The following is a 22,903-nucleotide window of genomic DNA, read 5'->3' as shown; positions in this document are numbered from 1 at the left end:
GTTCTTATTTCTAATTAGGATGATACTGCTTTACACACACTAAATTACAGTACACATTTGCCTTTGGTGTGTTAACTAATTTAGAGGAAAGAGAATTGGCAATCAAATTCTTTAATATGGAGTCTGCCTGTGCATATTTGAACCTACAGATGAGTTTTTATTTGCAGACTGTGGAATGATGAAAGGTCACTTCCTAAATTGAGATCTAAACTCCAAAAGACTCTTTACTGCACTGCTCACAGAGAATGATGGGGCAGCAAGACTTCTGTTAATTTTCCTTTATCTGTTAGTGTTTGGAACTTCTTAGCTCAGGCAGTTGAAGGATGCCTGGTTCTCTGACATGGGCTGGTTTGGTTTTGCTTTTTCCATCACACAGACTGCACTCCTAGTCTTAGCTTATGGGTTTGTCAAATTGACGGTGAATTTATCATTTTGAGAACAAACATCCCAAGACAGCATTTGAATGACCTGTTCAACATTGGGGTCAATATTAGCATTTAAACAAGGGTTAGATGCTTGTGTGTGTGTCTAAATATATGCATAGGTAAACATATGTTCATGCATATCCAAATAGTTTTTGACAATTTTATTTAAATTAAATATATTAAATTTAAAACCATCCAAAAGATGGAATTTTTTCATTATGATCCATAGCCAAATTACATGCCTTTAGTTTATGGATAATTTTTAAAAATTGCCCTTGGAACATTTTTAAGTTGAATTCTTCTTCAGATGCCCTTTGGACAGCTGTCCTGAAAAAAGCTTTCCCTTCTGAGTGAAATTTTGTTTTAAGACAATGCATATTTATAGAAAGAAGAAAACTATACTTTAAAGACCTTTGCAGAAATTAAATGTATTTCAAATTAGAATACTTCAATTGAAAATGCACTTGAGAATTTAAGCCATAAAAAGTAACCTTGAGATGTTCGTACCACTTAACCAAAATATTGAAATTAAAAAAGTGAAAACAACCGGTATATACTAATAAAAATGTCCTTTGTAATAACAGAAATACAAAATAATTACTGTAATTGTTTTGATTGAATTAATAATGTAGCATCTTAATAACTGTTTAATTTACTGCTTAATTTAACCATATAAATAGTATTCTGTTCGAAATTTTTAAACGGCAGATTCTATTCATCAGATTTTCTCCGTGCATAGATTATACAAATTACTTACTTAGTACATTAAGCTGGTTTCAGCATAAAATTTTAAATGTCATTACTGTGCCATTTAGTACACCAGCACATTCCTTTAGAATAATTTAGAATTTTTTGAAATTTAGAAAATTTGGTAACCGTCTACTAAAATATTTTAGAGGAAAGAGAGTACATACATACACACACACACACACACATACACACACACACACACACACACACACACTTTAACTTTCATTCTTTAAAAGAATTTGTTTTAAATGTTTCATTTATTTTTTGAGAGAGAGAGAGAGAGAGAGAGACAGAGTGTGAATGGTGGAGGGGCAGAGAAAGAGTTATACACAGAATCTGAAGCAGGCTCCAGCTCAGAGCCTGACATGGGGCTCCAACTCATGAACTGTGTGAGATCATGACCTAAGCCGAAGTTGGACGCTTAAACGATTGAGCCACCCAGGAGGCGCCCTTCTCATTCTTGATGCATCTTTCCTTCCCTGTCTAGTTTAGTGAAAACATTACCTGCAACAGAATAGTTCAAACAACATTTTTGTATACTCAGTTAAAGAGTATCTCCTAATTAATATCAAGTAAATGTCATATGTTAGATTTGACTTTTTACTATTAGAATAGACGTTAATGAAACGACCAAGTTCAAATCTCACATGAAACAAAAATAAATGGAGATTGCATTTCATTTTTATCTATTTCTGTGTACACCAGTGGAATTCCTATTCTTGGCATAGAGTCTAGCCTTATCAGTTTCAAATTTGTGAATATTTTGAAAATCACATTAGGAGCCGAGGGGACTAAGTTGTGATAAGGGCTAAATATTCTCCAGGAAGCGGCTGGTTCTCCACCTCTGCAGCTGGGCCTTTGTTGTTTCATCTGGGAAGTGGACAGAGATGCCAGAAAGTTTAGATTATTTTTTCTCTAAGAACAGAGGCAGCTTTTAGGAGGAAGGATTCAACCTAAATTAGCTAAATAAGGGGACTGGAAAAAGAGCCAAAATGGGCTGAGTTAGAGGATATTGATTAAAGGAGTGAAGTTCTGTGCTGATTGAGATAGTTAAGTCTTTTTTTCTGGGTTTTATGTTTGAAATCCTGCATGGCATCAATTCGAGTGACATCCGTACATGGATAAATTATAGGTATGTACATTTTATATCTATGTATCTGTTATTTCCTTAGTAACTGATGTCCTCCTGAGATGCTAAGGCATAAAATAGCCCAATATTACTCAGTTTACACTTATATGAATAATTTATTTTCTTATATTATTTTAAAGAACTTATAGTAGAGAAGATGCATATATACAAATAATAGTATAATGAGATAAATATTCATAAAAACTGGAAAATTTGTGTTAAATCTAGGAAGCATTGATTTTTCTGATATGACCAGAATTTAGGTTTTATGGATGGTTAAAATGAAGAGGGCTCTGCAAGGCAGTCAGATCAAGGGGATCCTTGAATGCATGCAAAAGAATTTCTTTCTTTTTTTAAAAATTTTTTTAATGTTTATTTTTGAGAGAGGGAGACAGACAGAGCATGAACGGGGTAGGGTCAGAGAGAGAGGGAAACACAAATCTGAAGCAGGCTCCAGGCTCTGAGCTGTCAGCACAGAGCCTGACGCAGGGCTCGAACTCACAGAGCACAAGATCTTGACCTGAGCCGAAGTCAGATGCCCAACTGACTGAGCCACTCAGGTGCCCCGCAAAAGAATTTCAATTTGAGTCTAAGAGTGCACATTTATAACAGGTAGAAGGAAGGAAGGAAATAATGCCTCCCTTTTCCTGAACTTCATCTACAATATGAAAATTGAATCCTTATAACTAACAGCATTATGAATTATAGATGGATAAACTAGGGTTGGAACAGCCTTCATCAAATGCACGTGCACCAGTTATTATATTAAGCACTCTGCATCCAGTATAGCCCTTACATTGACACAGTGAGTGGAATGAGATTCTTCATGTTACATGTGAGGAGACCATGATCTGTAGAGGATGAGGATTGGCGGTAGAAGGAGGATTGAAACTCAACCTGGTCGCTAAAGCCTCTTTTGCTGCAGGATCCCTCAGGTGCTTTAGATGAATAGAATAAATTATACCCTGAAAAAGAGAAGTAAAGAAAGGAAGAGCCTTCAGTAAAGTTTCTTAACATTAAAATCATCATTAGGAACCAGAAAGATGGAGCAGACATATTTTTCTCTATTACTCCCACTAAAACGTGGACATTATATATAAAAGAAACATGAAGGCTATGAAAAGTGGAGAGGAGGAGGCAGACCAGGTAGAGACCTTAAGACCTGAGTAATAGCACAGTGACAAAATTCCCTGTGTTTTCTTTCTCCGCACATATCCTAGACTCATTGTTTTCATTTATTCATTTGTTTTAAGTGCATTGATAATTGCTTGTTGAAGCATGGTTTTTATTATGGCTGCTTTGCATTTCTTGTGAACTAATTCTATCATTTGTGTCATCTTGATGTTGGCATTAGCAGCATGCAAATATGCAATTATAGAGCTCACTAGTAAAAGTAAATATACATTCAAATTCAGAATAGTCTTAATAGTGTAACGGTGGTACATCAGTCACTTTAACTCTAAAAAAAAAGGTAAATGAAAAAAGTTTAAAAATAGCTATAGCTATAGTAATCCATTATAGATTAACAATATAAAAAGATGTAAATTGTGACATCAATAACATAAAAAATGGGAGGGAGAAGTAATAGTGGTTTAAATACAATGGATTTAAGTTATTAGCTGCCTAAAAATAGATTATTATAACTATGTTTTATATAAACCTTATGGTAATCACAAAGAAAACAAACCTGTAGTAGATACACATACTATAAAGAAATAGGAGTCAAAGTATATTGTTACAAAAAAAACCCCCCATCAAATCACAAAGGAAGCCAGCAAGAGAGGAAGAAGAGAACAAAGAAACTATAAACCATTCAGAAAACACTTAACAAGATGGCATTAGTAATTCTTTGCCTTTAAATAACCACTTTAAATATAAATGGATTAAATTCTCCAATCAAAAAGCATAGAGTGATTGAACATATTTTTAAAAAGATCAAACTATGTGCTGCCTGGAGAGACTCACTTTAGCTTTAAGGACTCACATAGGCTTAAAATAAAGTAATGGAAAAAGATAATCCATGCAAATGGTTACCAAAAGAGAGCAGGGGTGCCTAGATTTATGTCAAATTAAAATATACTTTAAGTCAAAAATTATCTTATAAGATAAAGGAGGTCATTATATAATGAGAAAGGAGTCAATTTATTGAGAGGATATAACAATTGTAAATATGTAGCCAGCATTGGAGAATGCAAATGTACAAAGCAAACATTAACAGAAGTGAAGGGACAAATAGGTAGCAATAAAATAGTAGAAGTCTTCAGCACCTCACTTTCAGCAATGGATAGATTATCCAGACATAAAATCAATAGGAAACAATGAATTTGAGCAGTATAGACAGAACATGTGTGTATAATAGACATACAGAGAACATTCTGTCCAAAAACAACAAAATACACACTCAAGCACACTTTGAACGTTGTTCAGGATATATCATATGTTAGGTAACAAAACAAATCTTAACAGATTTATGAAAATTGAAATCATATAAAGTATCTTTTCCAACCATGGTGGTATGAAACTAGAAATCAGTAACATGAGGAAAATTAGACAATTCAGAAATATATGAATGTTAACACACTCATGAACAACCAATAGTTCAAAGAAGAAGTCAAAAAGGAACTTTTTTAAAAAACCTTGAAACAAAGGAAAATGACACACAACATTAGGGGATGCAGCAAATGGAGGTCTAAGATTAAAATCTGTATCAATAAATGCCTACACAAAGAAAAAAGAACAATCTCAAATAAACAACCTAACATTATAACTCAGGGAACTGGGAGAAAAAGAATAAAATAAGACCAAAATTAGCACATGGCAGTAAGTAATAAAGATTCTAGTGGAGATAAATGAAATTGTTATTAGAAACAATAAAAAGATCAATGGAACTAAGTTATCTTTTTGAAAAGATTAAAAACACCTTTAGCTAGTCTAAGAAAAGAGGAAAAAGACTAAAATAAATAAAATTAGAGGAAAAATTACAGCTGCAATCCATATAAAGGGTCACAAGAGACTACTATGAACAATTACATACCAATAAATTGTAGAACCTAGAAAGTAAATCCCTAGAAACATACAATCTTCCAAGATTGAATCATGAGGAAATAGAAAATTGAACAGATCAGTAATGAGTAAGGAGAATGAATGAATCACCAAAAACCTCACAACCAAGGGAAATCCTAGATCAGATGATTTTACTGGTGAATAATACTAAACACTTAAAGAATTAATTCCAGTCCTCAGCTCTTCCAAAAAAGTAAAAAGGAGGGAGTACTTCCAAACTCATTTTATGAGGTCAGCAATTCCCTAATACCAAAACCAGACAAGGACACTACAAAAAAAGAAATTTATATGCCAGTATCCCTAATGAACATAGATGCAGAAACCCTCAGCAAAATACTAGCAAACCATATTTAACAGCACGTCAAAATGACCATACACCATGATTGAGGGGGATCTATCCCATGAATGCAAGGATGGTTCAACAAATGCAAATCAATAAACATGATACACCATATTAATAGACTGAAGGATAAAAATCATATAATCATAACATATGCCAAAAGAATTTGACACAATTCAGCATTTTTATGATAAAAACTGTCAACAAATTAGGTATAGAAAGAATGTAGCTCAACATGATAAAAGGTGATACGTGACAAGTCTACAGCTAACATTATACTCAGTGGCGAAAAGCTGAAAGCTTTTCCTGTAAGAAGAGACAAAGACAAGGAAGACCACTCTTGCCACTTTTGTTCAACATATTTCTGTAAGGGCTGCCCAGATAATAAGGCAAGAAAAAAATTAAAAGGACTCGAGATCAGAAATGAAGAAGTAAAATGAATAAGACATGATCTTATATATGGAAAACTCTAAAAACTACACTGGAAAACTATCAGAACTAATGAATGAATTCAGTAAATTTGCAAGAAAGAATACCAATATACAAAAGTCAGTTATGTTTCTGTATACTAACAATGAACTTTCTAAAAAGAAACTAAGAAAATTTCATTTATAATAGCATCAAAAAAGGGGCACATGGGTGACTCAGTCAGTTAAGCGTCCAACTTCAGCTCAGGTCATGATCTCGCAGTTCATGAGTTGGAGCACCACGTCAGATTATGCTGACAGCTCAACCCCTCTCTGCTTCTCCTGAACTCATGCTCTGTCTCTCTCTCTCTCTCCCTCTCTCTCTCTCTCAAAAATAAATACACATGAAAAAAATTTATAACAGCATCAAAAAGAATAAGATACTTAGGGATAAATTTAACCACAGAGGTGAAAGATATGTACAATGAAAATGATAAAACACTGATTAAAGAAATTAAAGAAGACACAAATAAATGGGAAGTTATCCCATGTTCATGGATTGAAAGAATTAAAATTGTTAAAATATCCATACTGCCCAAAGCTATCTAAAACTTCAATGCAATCTCTATCAAAATTACATGATTTTTCAAAGAAAGAGAAAAAACAATCCTAAAATTGATACAGGACCAAAAAAGACCCTGAATTGCCAAAGCAGTCTTAAGCAAAAATATCAAAGCTGTAGGCATCACACTCTTCCCTGACTTCAAATTATACTATCATACAGTCAAAGCATAATAATCAAAAAAGTATGCCACTAGCATAAAAGTAGTCACATAAAGGAACAAAATAGAGCACAGAAATAAACCCACATATATATAGTCAACTGATCTTTGAAAGAGAGCCAAGAATGTACAATGGAGAAAGGACAGTGTCTTCAATAAATGACATAGGGAAAATTGGATATCCATATGCAGAATGAAACTAGACTCTTATTCCATACATAAAAATCAATTCAAAAAAATGGGGTGCCTGGGTGGCTCAGTCAGTTAAGTGTCCGACTTCAGCTCAGGTCATGATCTCACAGCCCGTGAGTTCGAGCCCTGCATCAGGCTCTGTGCTGACAGCTCAGAGCCTGGAGTTGCTTCGGATTCTGTGTCCCCCTCTCTCTCTGCCCCTCCCCTGCTCATGCTCTGTCTCTCTCTGTCTCAAAAATAAATAAAAACATTAAATTTTTTTTTTAATTTTTTTTTCAACGTTTTTATTTATTTTTGGGACAGAGAGAGACAGAGCATGAACGGGCGAGGGGCAGAGAGAGAGGGAGACACAGAATCGGAAACAGGCTCCAGGCTCCGAGCCATCAGCCCAGAGCCCGACGCGGGGCTCGAACTCACGGACCGTGAGATCGTGACCTGGTTGAAGTCGGACGCTTAACCGACTGCGCCACCCAGGCGCCCCAAATTTTTTTTAAAACAATTCAAAATGAATTAAAAACTGAAACGTCAGGCTTGAAACTGTAAAAGTCCTAAAGCATAAGTAAAAAGTTCCTTGGGGGACCTGGGTGATTCAGTCAGTTAGGCAACTAAATCCTGACGTCACCTCAGGTCTTGATCTCAGGGTCATTACTTCAAGCCCCACATTGGACTCCATGCTGGGCATGAAGCCTACTTTGTAAAAAAATTCCTTGACATTTGTCTTGGCAATGACTTTTTGAATGTGATACTAAGAACACAAGCACAAGCAACAAAAGCAAAAATAAGCAAGTGGGATTACATTGAAATAAAAAGCTTCCACACAGCAAAGGAAACCACAAACAAATGAAAAGACAACCTATGGAATGGGAGTAAATATTTGCAAACCATACGTATTTGATAAGGGTTCAATATCCAAAATATGTAAGGAACTCCTACAACTTAATCACAAAAAACCTACAAATAATCTGATTTAAAAATGGGCAAAGGACCTAACTAGACCTTTCTCCAAAGAAGACATACAGAAGGTCAACAGGCACATGAAAACATACTCAACATCACTAATCATCAGAGAAATGCAAATTAAAACCACAATGAGATATCACTTCATGCCTGTAAGGATGACTATAATAAAAATAAAAAGATAACAAGTGTTGGTGAGCATGAGACATGGGAGTCCTTGTGCATTGTTGTGGAAATACAAAATGGTGTAGCCACTGTGACAGTATGGGGTTTCCTCAAAAAATTAAGAATAGAACTACCATATCACCCAACAACCCCGCTTCAGGTGTATATCCAAAGGAACTGAAATAAGATTCTTGAAGAGATACCTGCACTCCTATGTTTATTATAGCATTGTTTGCAATAGCCAGGATATGGAAACAACCTAAATACCCATTGGTGGATGAATAGATTGAAAAAATGTGACATCCACATACAACAGACAATGCTGTTTAATAAGAAGGAAATCCTGCCATTTACAACAGTGAAATAAGCCAGAAAAATACTGTATGATACCACTTTTATGTGGAATCTAAAATAGACTTGTACAGAGTAGAATGGTGGATACTAGAGGTTGGGGGGGGGGGAGGAAATGGAGAGGTGACAGGTTAAAAGGTACAAGGTTTCAGTTATGCAAGGTCAATAAATTCTGCAGATCTATTATAAAGCACAGTGTGTATAGCTAATAGTGTATACTTAAAATTTGCTAAGAAAGTAGATCTTAAATTAAATGTTCTCTTTTTTGAATGTTTATTTACTTTGAGAGAGAGAGAGAGAGAGAGCGAGCATGCATGTGCCGGTGTGTGTGCTCCAGTGGGGATGGGGGAGTGGTGGCAGAATGAGAGAGAATCCCAAGCAGGCTCTGCCATGACTCAGGGCTCAACCCCAGGAACCATGAGATCATGGCCTGAGCCCTAATCAAGAATTAGGATACTCAACCGACTGAGCCACTTACATGCTCCATAAGGTCCTACCACTAAAAAACTAAAATAAAATAAAATAATTAAGGTGGCAGGAGGAGAGCTTTGGAGGTGATGTGTATATTTATGGTCTTGATGGTGATGATAGTTTCACAGGTGTATATTTATCTCAAACTCATTGTGTTGTATACGTTAAGTATATACAGCTTATTATATGTCAGTCATACCTCAATAAAGTTGCTTTAAGCAATAAAGAACCAAATAAACATTATAGAATGGAAAATAATAACCACAATAAATAGGAACATTAGTATTGTATTTTGTATCATAGAAGGCCTTTTCCAATTAAAGATTCATGGTAGTCACAATACCAGGACCTTGCTTGATTTGTCTCATTTGGTTTTCACAAAAGTCCATATGAGAAAGCTGTTCATCACCATTTTATAGATGAGGGAGTAGGAGACAGTGGAAAAGCTTGCCCAAGGTTCTGGTGCTAACAGCTTTAATCCAGTTTCCTCTGATTCTTAAACCTGTGCTTTTTGGCACTATCCTGATTATAGCCTCCATTTGCACGGTGATTCTCTTCTAACTTCCTACCTGACCATTGCAGCAAGTTCATAATATCTAGCGTGACTTCATGGGCTGCATTACCCCCACAAAAAATTGTTTCTAGAACGAAATTTATTTTATCCAACTCTTTGAACTGTGAGTTCTATAGCTATCGACTTATTTTAACTCTACTTAGGAAACTTTTGTTTTTAATATTCATACTTTTTTTTTTTTTACTGTGTGCATTCACTTTTCTAATGCTTTTAATGACAATTAAGTGAGGTATCAGCTGTGTTATGGGCAAGGCTAGTCAGAATCAGAGAAAATTTGCCTGTAACTTGTCTTGAGCAACTGTTTTAAAGCCGCCTGAATTTGAGGAAAATTGGCCCTGAGACCTTAGAATCTGACATCTATGCCAGTTGATTTTTGCCCATCTCTGTATCTGAGAACAACATAATAGAAATTGTGTTACATCCTCAGTACATATTTTAAAAATTATGATGTTTCTTTCTTCCTGGGTCTATATTTCCAACATATTATTTGTACGTGCTCTTAATCCTCATAGAAGCAAAATCATCAATAATTTAAGTCATGTTAGCTCTTAAAAGTTTCTGTAGAAACTATATAGGTATTCCATAATTTCAGCAATCTGAACTGGAGTATGTATCATGTTTTTTAGTGCCATTTGGCCAAAAAAATCAGCATTTTCTTAAGAATAAAAAAATGTCCAGTTAACATTCTTATACTATGTTAAGTTTAGACTACCCACGTATTAAAGATTGAAAAGGAATGGCTTATTTTCAGAAAGTTAAATGACAGAACAAGTAGTATTCAGTCTACTGGGAAAGAGTGTGGGGTGGAGTATGGTGGGCGGGCTGCTGGTCTTCTTACATGACCGGTAGGATGTCAGTCACCTGCCAGAGAATGGGGTCTTGTCGCCTCAGGGCCCAGGGCCAAATCACAGGGCGGGTGGCATTTATTTATCTAGTTCCTTCCCCTTTCCTCGCTGACCCCCTTTTTCTGCTAAGTCTCCGTGACCTCTCTCATGATCTGGCAGAGGGAGCCATTCAGTACTTCCCTGCTGCCTTTTGTTTCGGAGAGGCAGACCCCTCAGACCACCTCTTCCATGAATGCTTCCAAATAGGATGCCTCCTCCCACTCCAACAAGTATTCTTTGTCTTTCGAAGATAGATGAAAAGACTTCGAATCTAATATCCCAAGTGAGATATAATTCTTCTGGGTTGCTTATCTGGGTCATAGAAGGAAAAGCATATAGTTGGCTTGTAAAAAAAAAAAATCGAGGCTAAAATATAGAACACAGTAGGCCTCATCGAGGGGGCAGGTTAGTTACGTTAGAAAAGAACTGTTTAAAGTCTCACTCTGTTTCTAATTCGTGGGCTAGATGAGGGCGTAGTGCTAGTGCAGAACTCCTCCTGGGAGCTACTGTCTATTTCTGGCAAGTTCACTTTTCAAGATTAGGAGAAAGGTTGTCAACGACTTGACATTCTTCCTGAAATACTGCTGACCTCTGTGTTGTTGTTGTTTATTTATTTTTGGAAGTACAGCACTGAAGGGGCTATTTCATCTTTGCTGTCTTGCTGAAATTTGTAATGCTTCCCAACATTTTAATGTCATGTCACAGAGAAAAAATGGTCACCAGTACTTGGGAACAAGAGGGGATTTCGAGCCTGGAGGAGACTGCTCCAGGCTGGGAGGACTGGCCTGGGACTCTGGCCAGTGCAGCTGTACATTGGTTGGGAAGCTACCATTAGAAAAGTTGTGACAACTCAGTTATAACCTTCTGGCCCAAACTGCCCACTACCTGGGATGTGACAGAACGTGGCCCATTGTTTTCAGCAGACCAGGGTAGTCAAAGAGAAGCAGAAACCAAATTTGCAGCTTAGGTATGAGAAAATGAACAGAGTGTTGATACAAGATGATAACATAGTAGAATGAGCAAAACTGGAGTCCGAGAGGTTGGGCAGTCAGGAGTCATCCTCTAGACTCAGAATTGGGACCAGATGGGGAATCCATGATGAACATAGGGATCCAATTAGAGGGCCAAGCACGGTAATACAGAATAATTGAGGGTGACGAGCACACAGAAGACCAGCCAGGTAGTATCTGGGAAGTGGATCCTCGCTCTGGGGTTGGGACTGGGAGGCAGAAATCCTATCCTGCGAAGGGGCCAAGAAGAAAGTAGGAACATAGAGCTTCTGTCCCAGTAGGGCCCCCGAATTCTAGCTGTAGCAGCAGACCAGGCATTTAGGAACAAGGACCAAGGCATATGCCTCATTGGTAGACTCGGAGCCCACGAGGCTGCCCAGAGTCCTGAACGACGGCATGAGCGCTGGTATCAGCCATGGGCACCGTTCAGGTTTGGACCTTTGAATCCTAGAATGGACGACTGTGTTTCGCAAATTACCTTCGGCCCCGGATCAGGATTGGTCCTGGGAATATGGGGAAACTGCACCAACCTGTGAGCAAAAAGGAGGACAATCCAAAGGCTGAGGGTCCTCCTGGGCCCGACACAAAACGCAGCGATTCAGCCTCAGCTGCCAGGCGCTGCTGCCTCCGGCCTTGCCCCGTTGTGACTCGAAGACAGAGCAACAGTCAGGAGTGCTCCTCAAAGGAGTACAGGCCAGTTTTCTAAAGAAAAAAAAAAAAACATGTATACCAGTACAATTTACTTTTACTTTCCCGTTCATCCTCCGATGTTAACGTTATACTAAAAGATTCGGAAAAGCAAAAGTAATATTTCTAATTGCCATCGTTTTTATGTTTCTTGCTGTTTATGAAGAGGACTACTAGGATCTCCATTTTTGATCTGTTAGAAAATCTCTTTTAAAACTTGTCTGCAGCTGGGGCGCCTGGGTGGCGCAGTCGGTTAAGCGTCCGACTTCAGCCAGGTCACGATCTCGCGGTCCGTGAGTTCGAGCCCCGCGTCGGGCTCTGGGCTGATGGCTCAGAGCCTGGAGCCTGTTTCCGATTCTGTGTCTCCCTCTCTCTCTGCCCCTCGCCCGTTCATGCTCTGTCTCTCTCTGTCCCAAAAATAAATAAACGTTGAAAACAAAAAATTAAAAAAAAAAAAAAAACTTGTCTGCAGCTGGCTGGCACCTTTCTCCTTATTTAGCGTTTACCCTCCGTTCATATGCCTTGCTGTCGGTGAGCTTGGGACTGACGTGTTTTTTAATCAATTATGCGGTCGAACCATATGAAATTTGGATATTTGACTGTCTTTGTGTTTTAGAAACTGCACTTTCCTATGGGCCAACCTGGTAGTACCTGCTGTCTCTTGCTTCTTTTCCTGCAAACAGCAAACATGCCCTTAATTAAGGAGGGACCCAGAACCAGGCTGCTCAGTCAGAGGAACCGCGTCTTCCACACAATGCTGCTGCTCAGTGCTTCCCCTCAGCCTGCAGTTTTTACACTTCCTATCTTGACCAGAATGAGCTGAAATTTGAATGCACTGCTTTCCTGTCAGTCAGAAGCTGACATCTTACCTGGACCAACAGAGCTTTAAGCCATTGGAATTTCAGCTTAGGTCAACAATTTTCTAAAGAGACTGTGTCCTCAGAACCTCCTTTCCCCAATATTTACCTAGCTCATAAGTAAGTTTTAGGGGCACCTGGTGGCTTAGTTGGTTAAGCGCCCGACTTTGGCTCAGGTCACGATCTCACAGCTCATGAGTTCGAGCCCCGCATCGGGCTCTGTGCTGACAGCTCAGAGCCTGGAGCCTGCTTCAGATTCTTTGTCCCCCTCTCTCTCTGCCCCTCCCCAGCTTGCACTCTGTCTCTCTCTCACAAAAATAAATAAACATTTAAAAAGGTAAGTTTTAAATAGTTTTATCACACCTAGAACAACCAATTCAGTGGGTTGTTTTCCTATGGGTATAGATTTATGTGGAATCATGCATGCTGTTACACACACATACACACACATGCACATCCACGTGAGTAAGGTTCTGCATTTTCAGAAAGGCAGGCCAAAGTTTGGGATGCCCTCTCTTTAACATAAGTATTTCTCTGCAGAGAACACAAGTAAGCACAGGGGCGCCTGGGTGGCTCAGTTGGTTAATCATCCGACTTCAGCTCAGGTCATGATCTCGAGGTCCGTGAGTTCGAGCCCCACGTCGGGCTCTGTGCTGCCAGTTCAGAGCCTGGAGCCTGCTTCAGATTCTGTGTCTCCCTCTCCCTCTGCCCCTCCCCTGCTCATGCTCTGTCTCTCTCTGTCTCAAAGATAAATAAAAACATTAAAAAGAATTAAAAAAAAAAAAACAAGTAAGCACAGCGTTGCAATCCAGAAACTTGTTCCCAGCACAACGCAGGTTAAAAAGGGTGCAGACAACTGTATCTGAGAGCCCCTCATCCCTTGCTCCTTTTGTGCTTTCGTCTCCCATCGTTATCTTCCTTCAAGTTCTTCACCAAAATATGCAACATATGCTCCTGTCATTTGATATGTTCTTTTGCACTTCACAATTCCTTCTGATCTGTGTGCTCTGGAGACGTGTTCTCACAGGGCTTGCCTCGTGGAATCGGGAGGCGCTCCATTCTTGTGACGCTCGGTGCGTTCCATTCCGTTTTGCATCCCTCATTACTGCAGAGACAGAGAGGAGCTAGGTGGGAAGTAATAAGCAGGTGATTGGATGACTAGAGGGACTGATTTCTGAGTGAAGGTTGAGGGAAACAAAATTTCTCTAAACTGAAGCACGTGCCGAGCAAGAAGGTCTGTGGCTGCCGCCTACAGTGCTGGACAAACTGGACAAATAAGCCTTAGGAAGAGAGTGTTAGTGCCACGCAGCACATGTTGGGGTGAGGATGTGGAATTAGGAAAACTCATGACTGTAACGAATCATTTAAAAGTCTCAAATTGAAGGGCACCTTGATGGCTCAGTCTGTTGAGCGTCTGACTCTTGATTTGGGCTCAGGTCATGATCCCAGGGTTGTGGGTTTGAACCCTGCGTTGGGCTCTGCACTTAGCATGGAGCCTGCTTAAGATTCTCTCTCTCTTCCTCCCTCTGCCCCTTTTCCCCACTTGTGCTCTCTGTCTCTCTCTCTCTAAAAAAAAAAAAGTCTTAAATTGTGTATGGGTTAGATGGATAGCAAAACTTCAGAGTAATAGTATCTTAATGAAAACTCAGTTGTACTTGAAATAAACACTTCCCGGTTTCCCTTAGGATAGCCTCAACTTTTTTCTGCAGGAAGTTCTTTCAAAACTCCCCATTAGATCTCATATGCTGTAGCTTAAACAAATTAACTCCTGCTGCGTTGTTATTAGAAACAGTACTTACTCACATCTTCGGTCCTCACATGGGACTCTGGCACACGCTGACATATTTCCCCCAGACATGAGACGCAGTAAACAATACTGCTCTACCCTGTAGATACCTGCCTTGGTTTCTCTTTGCACAAGAATTATACCACAGTTCTCTCAAGTTTCTTCCTTTTTTTTTTTTTTAATGTTTTATTTTTATTTTTGAGAGAGAGCGCAAGCAGGGGAGGGGCATAGAGGGAGGCCGGCAGAGGATCTGAAGTGGGCTATGGGCTCTGTGCTGACAGCAGCAAGCCCTGTGCAGGATGCAGGGCTCGAACTCCTGAAACGTGGGATCATGACCTGAGCTGAAGTCGGACTGAGCCACCCAGGTGCCCCTCATGTTTCTTCTTTTGATGATGTTAAGAACCTTGTCCCCCTTCTGCCCATCTTATTGGTGCTAATAATTAAGTGAACAGTTTTGAGGCTTTTTAAGAAAGTGCCAGTCAACTTAGGGAAGGTTGCTTATCCTGTGTGCGACTGTTTTCTTACCTGTAAGATAAATATGTCAATACCATCTTTGGGTATTTAGTAATAAATATTAGAAATAATCTATGTAAAAAACTTGAATTTTAATGGACCTATAGTACACACTCATCAGAGGTACCTTTTTCGGTCTTATTATAAATTGTATTTATTAGTATACATCTTCACTAGATTTATAGCAGATGTTCAGTTAATGGATTATTGAATCAATAACTAAACAAAATAATAAATCAATGCCAAGTATTACACATTACGGAACATGAATGTAAAGGGGACCCTCCTGTCTGCAGCAAAGGCTGATGATCCTCCCTGTTGCCAGTTTAGATTCACTCTGGCTTGTTTGGTCAGGCTGGTGTCATCCTAACCACACCACCCCAAAGTCCAGAAGATCAATTGTAGTTATAGGTTGGTACTAAAGGCTTTCTGGGGTTAGATTGTTTGTACGTTCTCCTTGGAAAACTCCACTCTATTTTAAGATAGAGGAAAAACTGCATTGGTCCCTGATTTTATCATGCCATTAAAATAGCGAAAGAAAACGTTCATGTTTTCATAATAAAAGAATTTATTATGCATCATATATCGGCAAATATACGGTAAATTGGAAGTAAACTCATAAAAAAGACCCAACTGCTTAGATGTTGATGCATTTGACTATGTGCTTCCCTACATGGAGAGGATGATAGCACTGGGATAACAGTAGCCACTACCATATAACGGGGTGTGTATATGTGTGTCAGTGTGAGATTTCTCATGGTCCCAACAACCCTTAGGGTTGGATCTGATTTTCCCATTTAACTGGAGAGAAACTGAAGCTTGAGCATGAAGTACCTTCCCCAGGGTTGTGCACAGGTGACCTCCTGTCACACCTGTGCTTTCCCTGACAGTGGCTCTCTGATTCCTCAGCAGCGGCAGAGCTTTGGGGCTTCTTTAGAGACAGGAATGTGGGCAGAGAAATTTAACAGAGACTACTGCTCAGCCTATAGAAAGAACCAGATCCTGTGTCCTGGCAGATCCTTGCTAGTTAGGCTCCAAACAACATTTCAGATTCAGGATCCAGCCTTCACTGTGGCCTCTCCGTTTTCATCTGAGGTGTCTCTTCACATTCAAACACAACACTTCCTAGCAGGTTTCAGAAGGATTAAGCAGAAATACAGTATTTCTGGATACATGAATGTTAAGAAATAAGAACAGAAAATTCTCTGATACTGGTAAATAGTTACCCATAGTATTTTGTGATGCACGTGGTCAAATCAGGGCATAAATATAAGAAAATAAAAACTTTCAATCAAGTGTTTATATGACATTTTCATCACTCTACCAGAAGCACATTATTATGTTAGTCTTAGATTTTTAAGTTTCCAAAATTGTAAAACTGTATGTGCTAATGACTCTACCTATGATACTCTGTGGACCAGTGTCTGTGATCTGGCACCTGAGATTTCCTCAAAGGGCGATCTGAAAAGAAACATTAGGGTGTATTCAGTGAGAGGAGAATGTCTGTATTCAGGTCTTAAAGTTTGGGTGTAAGTCTGTTCCCTTGACAGTGGATTCCTGATGTGTCACTATAAACTGACGACTGTGCTCTCACTTTTATACAAACCAGTGCTTTTGGCTGCCCGTATTCCGACATGAACTTGAAAAAGGAGGCAACTCTTCATGACCGTCTGCGAGAACAGACACAGGCAAATTTGGAATCTGACTCTTCACATTCAAGATCAAAGAACCTCTGTAGTTTGAACTTCAACGGAAAACACGAGAAGGTGAACAGTCAGCCCAGGTAAGGAACTTTTTGAAAATGTAAATCAGAAAGTAAAGCATGCAGAATAAGAGCAAATATTTTAACTGTACTAGTTCCTTATGTTTCTTTGAAGCGGTTATGTTCGGTTTTGGGTATGATTATGTTCACTGGCTCCTAGAATTCATCTAAGGCTTGATGTTCATTTAAAACACATTTTTTTTATTTCTTCGCTCACAAAAATTTGAACTTACCCCTTTCTAAATACACATGTGAGGGATAAGAAAGCACATCTCATCTATAAAATTCCGTAAGAGTCCCCTTTATCTTGAACTTCTTTACTCTTTGGTATGGTGTCAGAGTCATGGCCGAGTATTTGCAGTCCCACCAGGACTGCGTCTCCTACCTGGGATCTGTCTTGTCATCGTTAATCCAGATGCACCTCACGCAGGATTTCTTCTCACTCGGAACAGTTTCCATTTTGACTCCTTGATCACGCTCTATCCTTTTGTTCTTAAGTGTGAACTTCTGTTTTAAGTAAGCATCAATTTTTGATTTTCATTTACATGCTATCATTTTCTAAGGGGCTGCAAACACAACCTTATTTGGTATGTTTTAACCTAAATGTGTTAATAATCTAACAATTTTTTTTTTTTTAAAAAGAGCTCCCTTTCTCCAAGTCAGGAATTGTAAACAGAAAAATCCTACACTCAGTAAGCAATGGGAGATCAGACAGGTGGAGCCAAGAAATGCCTGTCAGAGAAGTGAGAAGTGGGTGTTTTTCAGTCTCTGCTTCAGACAGAAGGCGCTCCCCTTCAAGCCCTTGAAAGACAGTAGACCCTCCTTCCTTGAGGTTTGAAGGAGCGGCTACTTGAGGGGCTGCTGTTTCTCTGAAACCTCCAGAGCTTTGCTCTTTTCATTCAGCACATGAGAAAGGAAGAGGTGCATGCCTTTCGTCATGCGGGAGCTGCGTTTCCACTGCAACAACTTTCTGCCCATTTGTGCCATGGGTCCCAGCAAGGCTGCTCCTTCACTCCCAAGGGGAGACCCATCCGTTGGGAGAATTTGGTGCAAAGTGTGGGTTTTGTTCTTTTTCAGGCAAATGTTGGTATAGGGTATTTGGGTGACCTTTCATTCTTGTCCAATAGCTGATTTTGGTTTTACTCTCTCTGCACACCACTGTGCAGATTAGCTCTCCTGTAATGTACAATTTCTTTCCTATGGATACTCATGCCTCTCTATTTTTGTAGCTGCATCTTGCATTTTTGTTATTTGTTATACACCCACTTCTCTTGTTGAAACTTCACAGGGTCTAGTTGTTCTTTACTGCTTTTTCCCACCCACACTGTTTACAACTGTAAGTGGTTTGAAAGCTCAAGCATCCTTTCTATTTCCTAGTTGAGGGAGAATTTTTTCCCTTCCTTTTCTCAAAACTGTTTTCCAAGGAATGGTGTTCATTTATCCCACCCAGAATTATAGAGACCAGTACATCCGTTTGCTCGTACTCTTTTTGTTCTGTTATCTTTTTTTTTTTTTCCAAATAAAAACTCAGTTTCTCTTGTAAACATTTTAGACATTCATCCTCCATGTCAAGAGTTGGAGAGACAAAACAGATCTTTGAAATGCCTTAAAAAAGCTGTTAGAACTGCCCCATTCTTTAAGGCTAACTAAGCCTTTCTTTTTTAGCAAACACGGACGTATGGCCTCCCCTATCTTGAACTCCTCGTAGGCACTTACTCTTTTCAATATATTATTATATGCTTTATCATTTTGAAGAGGATTTGTGCTGAAATACATCAGATAAGCGTAATTACTACAGTAGAAAGAAGTAGAGAATGCCAGTTGATAACCAAGCAGAAAAATCACACATGATCCTATCCTGTCGAATCCTATTCACGGATGCCAAGCACTGTAGAAGTAGCTGGGAGAGGGGAGGGGAGTCGTGCACATCTTGAATTCTTAAGCCTTCTTTTATTTTCCAGTCTCAAGACCAGCGCCCACATTGCACTCCAACCCCTGTACCCACCCCCGTTTTTTTAACCAGCCATCATGACAATGTTTGTATGGTACTGGCCCTAATGCCCACTTTGATTCTACACCCATCGCTGTGACATCCTGTTCATGGTCTAGAATTCCAGGCTGGGGGGAAAAAAAACAGATCAAGGAAATCATCAAGGAATCATATGTAGGCCAATTATGAGCAGAAAAAAAATATATTTTAACTCTCCTCACAGTTTACTCGTAGTAGTTTCCTGAAGCTGACTTCTCCATAACCGAAATATTTGCTCTTAAAACCACAAGATGTCAGATACAAGTGGAGGAGAATATTTAAATTCCATCTCTTTTCTTCTACATGTTGAGGAGAATGATTTTTACTTGGCTCATGTCCCAGATAGACGTGGGGGTTAAATTACTGAAAATTAGAGTTACAGTTTCCACACGCCTCCCATCCACCCATCCATCCACCTATCTACCCATCCATCCATCATTGAGCTCAGGACAGGCCTTTTGTAATTTTTTATACCAGCAACACTTGTCACCTTAGAATCTCCAGACTGCTGACAATTCAAGTGCAAAATGTAAAATTAACTCTCAACATTCTTCCAGAATCAATTAGATACTGCCCAGCAATTTAGGGAATTTTGTCTCTTCCCTAACTCCTTATCAGTTTTGTGATTACTTTTTAAAAGTATGTTTGTTTTCATATTAATCTTGGTAGAGGCAGTTATGATTAGTAAATCATCTAATTATGTTCAAAGTTTCTGAATAGAGGGTCAAGTTTTAAAGTTGAGTGGATTACATGCTACCAGTGGTTTACAACATTCACGTTCATAGCAGTAATATTACATGTTAATACAACTTTAAAGAGTCAGACTCCCAATAGGTCACCATTACTAAAAAACCATATATTCTTTTTTCCTTGTGTTAATAGGGTCAGTCGTATTACATTCATGGTGCATTAAGTACAGGCAAATGACATTACACTTGAGTTTCTGTCATTTAAGTATGGACTCTTGGGGAGAGAGAATAGTTTTAAGTTGTTTGACAGTTTTATAGTCTGCACGTACATTACCTTTGGAACTTCCCATAGTCTTGTGATTTAGGCAAAGCAGATATTATTGTCATTATAATATTGCCATTTACAGTTGAGGAATTAGAGATCTTTAAAAGTAACTGATCTGGGACCCAAACATAGGTGTTCTCATTTGATCCAGCATATTCCTGTTTCAGTAAACTAATAATAGTGACGCCAGAAGTATTAGTAATAATAACTATCTAATATTCATGTCACGTGCTTACTTTGGGCCACAAAGCACTGTGCTAAACAGTGTATATACATCATTGTGTTAATTTCATTTTATCCTCACAACAACCTTATGTGTGATAAGTATTCTTATTCTGAGTTTATAATGCAAGACACCTGCAGGGTCAGAGAGGTTAAGCAGAGCGTGCAGGACCACACAGACAATTAGTAGGAAAGTTAGGATTTGGGTCTAGAATTGCCTGACTCCAAATCTTGGACATGTTTCAACTACGTTAGACTACAAAGGAATGTGGGTTTAATGTTTTGAAGGGCCTGGCTGAATTTATGTATGGACTACTTTCTACCGTATCTAGGATCCTAAGGGTCATCTTGTGATGTATTTATTTCTTATTTTGTGAAAATAGAACTATTGGAGGGGAGGACTCTTACTATGTTTCCCCAAAACCATTTGCTCTCACTTACACTGCATGTAATACAAAATTTTCCATCTTGAACACATTTCATTGTAATAGACTGAAGGCCTCACTCTGTAGCAAGGGAATTCAATTATACTCATTAAAACAGTGTCATCATAAAGAAATTACTTTGAAATGCAACTGCTCTCTCCCCCCATATTATCTTTTAACTGGCTTCCCTAGGCCCGAATGGGGCATTTTTTCCAGGCATTTCCCACCCACGTGAGTATTCTTTAATAACTTTTTCTTTTGCCTCCCCAAAGCGGTGCTTAATATATCCTAATTCATGCAATTGGTAGAACCACCATTGTTAATATCCAGTCATATTCATGTTCACTCATTGCTATTAAGAAAATCTAAGAAAATGCCTAATAAATCTCATTTTATTTGTCCTAGTGCCTTCCATATTATAAATTTTGTACACTTCCCTAAGGCCTATATTGATAATACAAATGGCTGTGGAAAGCTATGGTAATCAGGGAGAATGGAACGTAGTGGAATAGTTCCTTAATGTTTCTTGTAATAAATTGTTCTGCCACAAGCAACTAGTTTATTTCCACTACTCGCATTAGCTGCACCATAAATACTTTCTGTGGGGTCCGTTCTCAGAATTAAAACAGTGTTAGTTGGTTGCTTCCGGTATTAACCTTCCAGGTTATTACAAGGGTTTTCCTTAATCCATCAGTATCTTCTCTCACGACTTCCCACATAAATTCCCTGCTGTGGGAGATAAAGTCAACTCAGTGTCCCACTCCCTCCCCGTCATCATCCACAATATTGCTTTAATTACTGGGCTGGTGGTGCCTTTGTTCTTCCTACCTTGTCTACTTCCGCCTATATCTTCTCCCTTCACAAAGGCTCATTTTTTGTCTTAAAGCATTCTATAGCAGTTCCAGCCCATATGAGCTTTTTGAGGTTAGAGATCACATTGTACACATTTCTGTATTTCTGACAACTAGTACAATGCCTGCCACTCAGTAGGCGCTCAACAAATAAAATAGATTTGGAACAGCCACTCTGTGTCAGACACTTGCTAGGCCCAGGGATATGGACCTAATAAGAAATAGTCCCGCTCCTTGTTCTTAGCCCTGCTTTGTGCTTTGCTCCATACCACACTTCAGTAGCTTGTGTGTGTGCCTTTTTAATGCTTACTTTGTATGAGTGCCTTATTTTCTCGAAAGGACTGGAGGCTGCTAAAGAGGAAGAACCAGTTTTCATTATGCTTTTGTTGCTTCCTCATTCCAGTCACATTATAGGTTCTTAGTAAATCTAAGTTGGTGGGTTCAGGTATATACCTTACTTTGCCTCTTAGAGTCTTCATTTCTTCACCTGTAAAATGAATATAATATGTGAAGCTTAGATCTTGCATCTAGGTGTATAGATGTAGGTAGATATAGATGTTATGAGTGGGCCTGGCATGTAGTAGAGACTGTTTAAATAATAGTTCCATATCTTTTCCAATTTTTATAAAAATCATTGATTTTAAAGTCTTGCAACTGGGCCAGTCCTAGTTGTGTATATGCAGCACATGTTTGCACCAAAAATGGAAATTTAGAACTTTATTTATTTAGTCTGAGCTACTCCTTGGCATCCAGAACTCAATTAATTACACCCCTTAATCAAGTGAACAGTGATCAACCATCAAGACAACCAGGATCCTGTTGAGGTTGTGGCTCTAGAGGTTGTGGCTAGACAAGAAAGGCACCTCCACCCAGACAGGCTCCCTCCCTCTCCACACCTCCCGGTGCACTCTGAGGGACCTCTAGCTAAGTATGACAATCCTGGGGCTGTGTAATGGGAAGGGACTCAAATATTGCCTACTCCTGCTTCTTGAGCATGGAAGGATATCAGAGCCAAAGAATTGAGTTTCCTTATTGACAGTGTCATGAATGGCAACTTTGAGCTCTCTCCCAGTCATTGCTCTGCTCACTATTCCATACCACCTTCTCCACAAGAATTGGGATCCTGACTGTAACCACGTCCTGAAATCAAACATATTCATTCATTCATTCATTCATTCATTCATTCATTATTTTTCATTTAACAAATATTTAGAAAAGTACTGTTCTGAAATCTAATGCAAAACAGACTAAAATCCT

At 38.9% G+C, this 22,903-nt stretch overlaps 1 protein-coding gene across 4 annotated transcripts in view; it reads left to right on the top strand.

Moving 5' to 3' along the window:
- The window catches only part of L3MBTL4 (L3MBTL histone methyl-lysine binding protein 4), a 359,374-nt gene that overhangs the window by 223,527 nt on the left and 112,944 nt on the right, over window positions 1-22,903 (top strand). For all 4 annotated transcript variants that reach the window (XM_040479355.1, XM_040479359.1, XM_040479357.1 and 1 more), the window contains one exon: window positions 16,953-17,126. In XM_040479355.1, the coding sequence (XP_040335289.1) occupies window positions 16,953-17,126 (174 nt within the window). The remainder of the gene's footprint in view (window positions 1-16,952; window positions 17,127-22,903) is intronic.

This window comes from Herpailurus yagouaroundi, unplaced genomic scaffold (assembly GCF_014898765.1).
Source record: "Herpailurus yagouaroundi ecotype Mexico unplaced genomic scaffold, PumYag 142, whole genome shotgun sequence".
NCBI classification, from domain to species: domain Eukaryota; kingdom Metazoa; phylum Chordata; class Mammalia; order Carnivora; family Felidae; genus Herpailurus; species Herpailurus yagouaroundi.
Note: the sequence above shows the minus strand (reverse complement) of the source record. Positions and strands in the feature narration are given on the sequence as shown.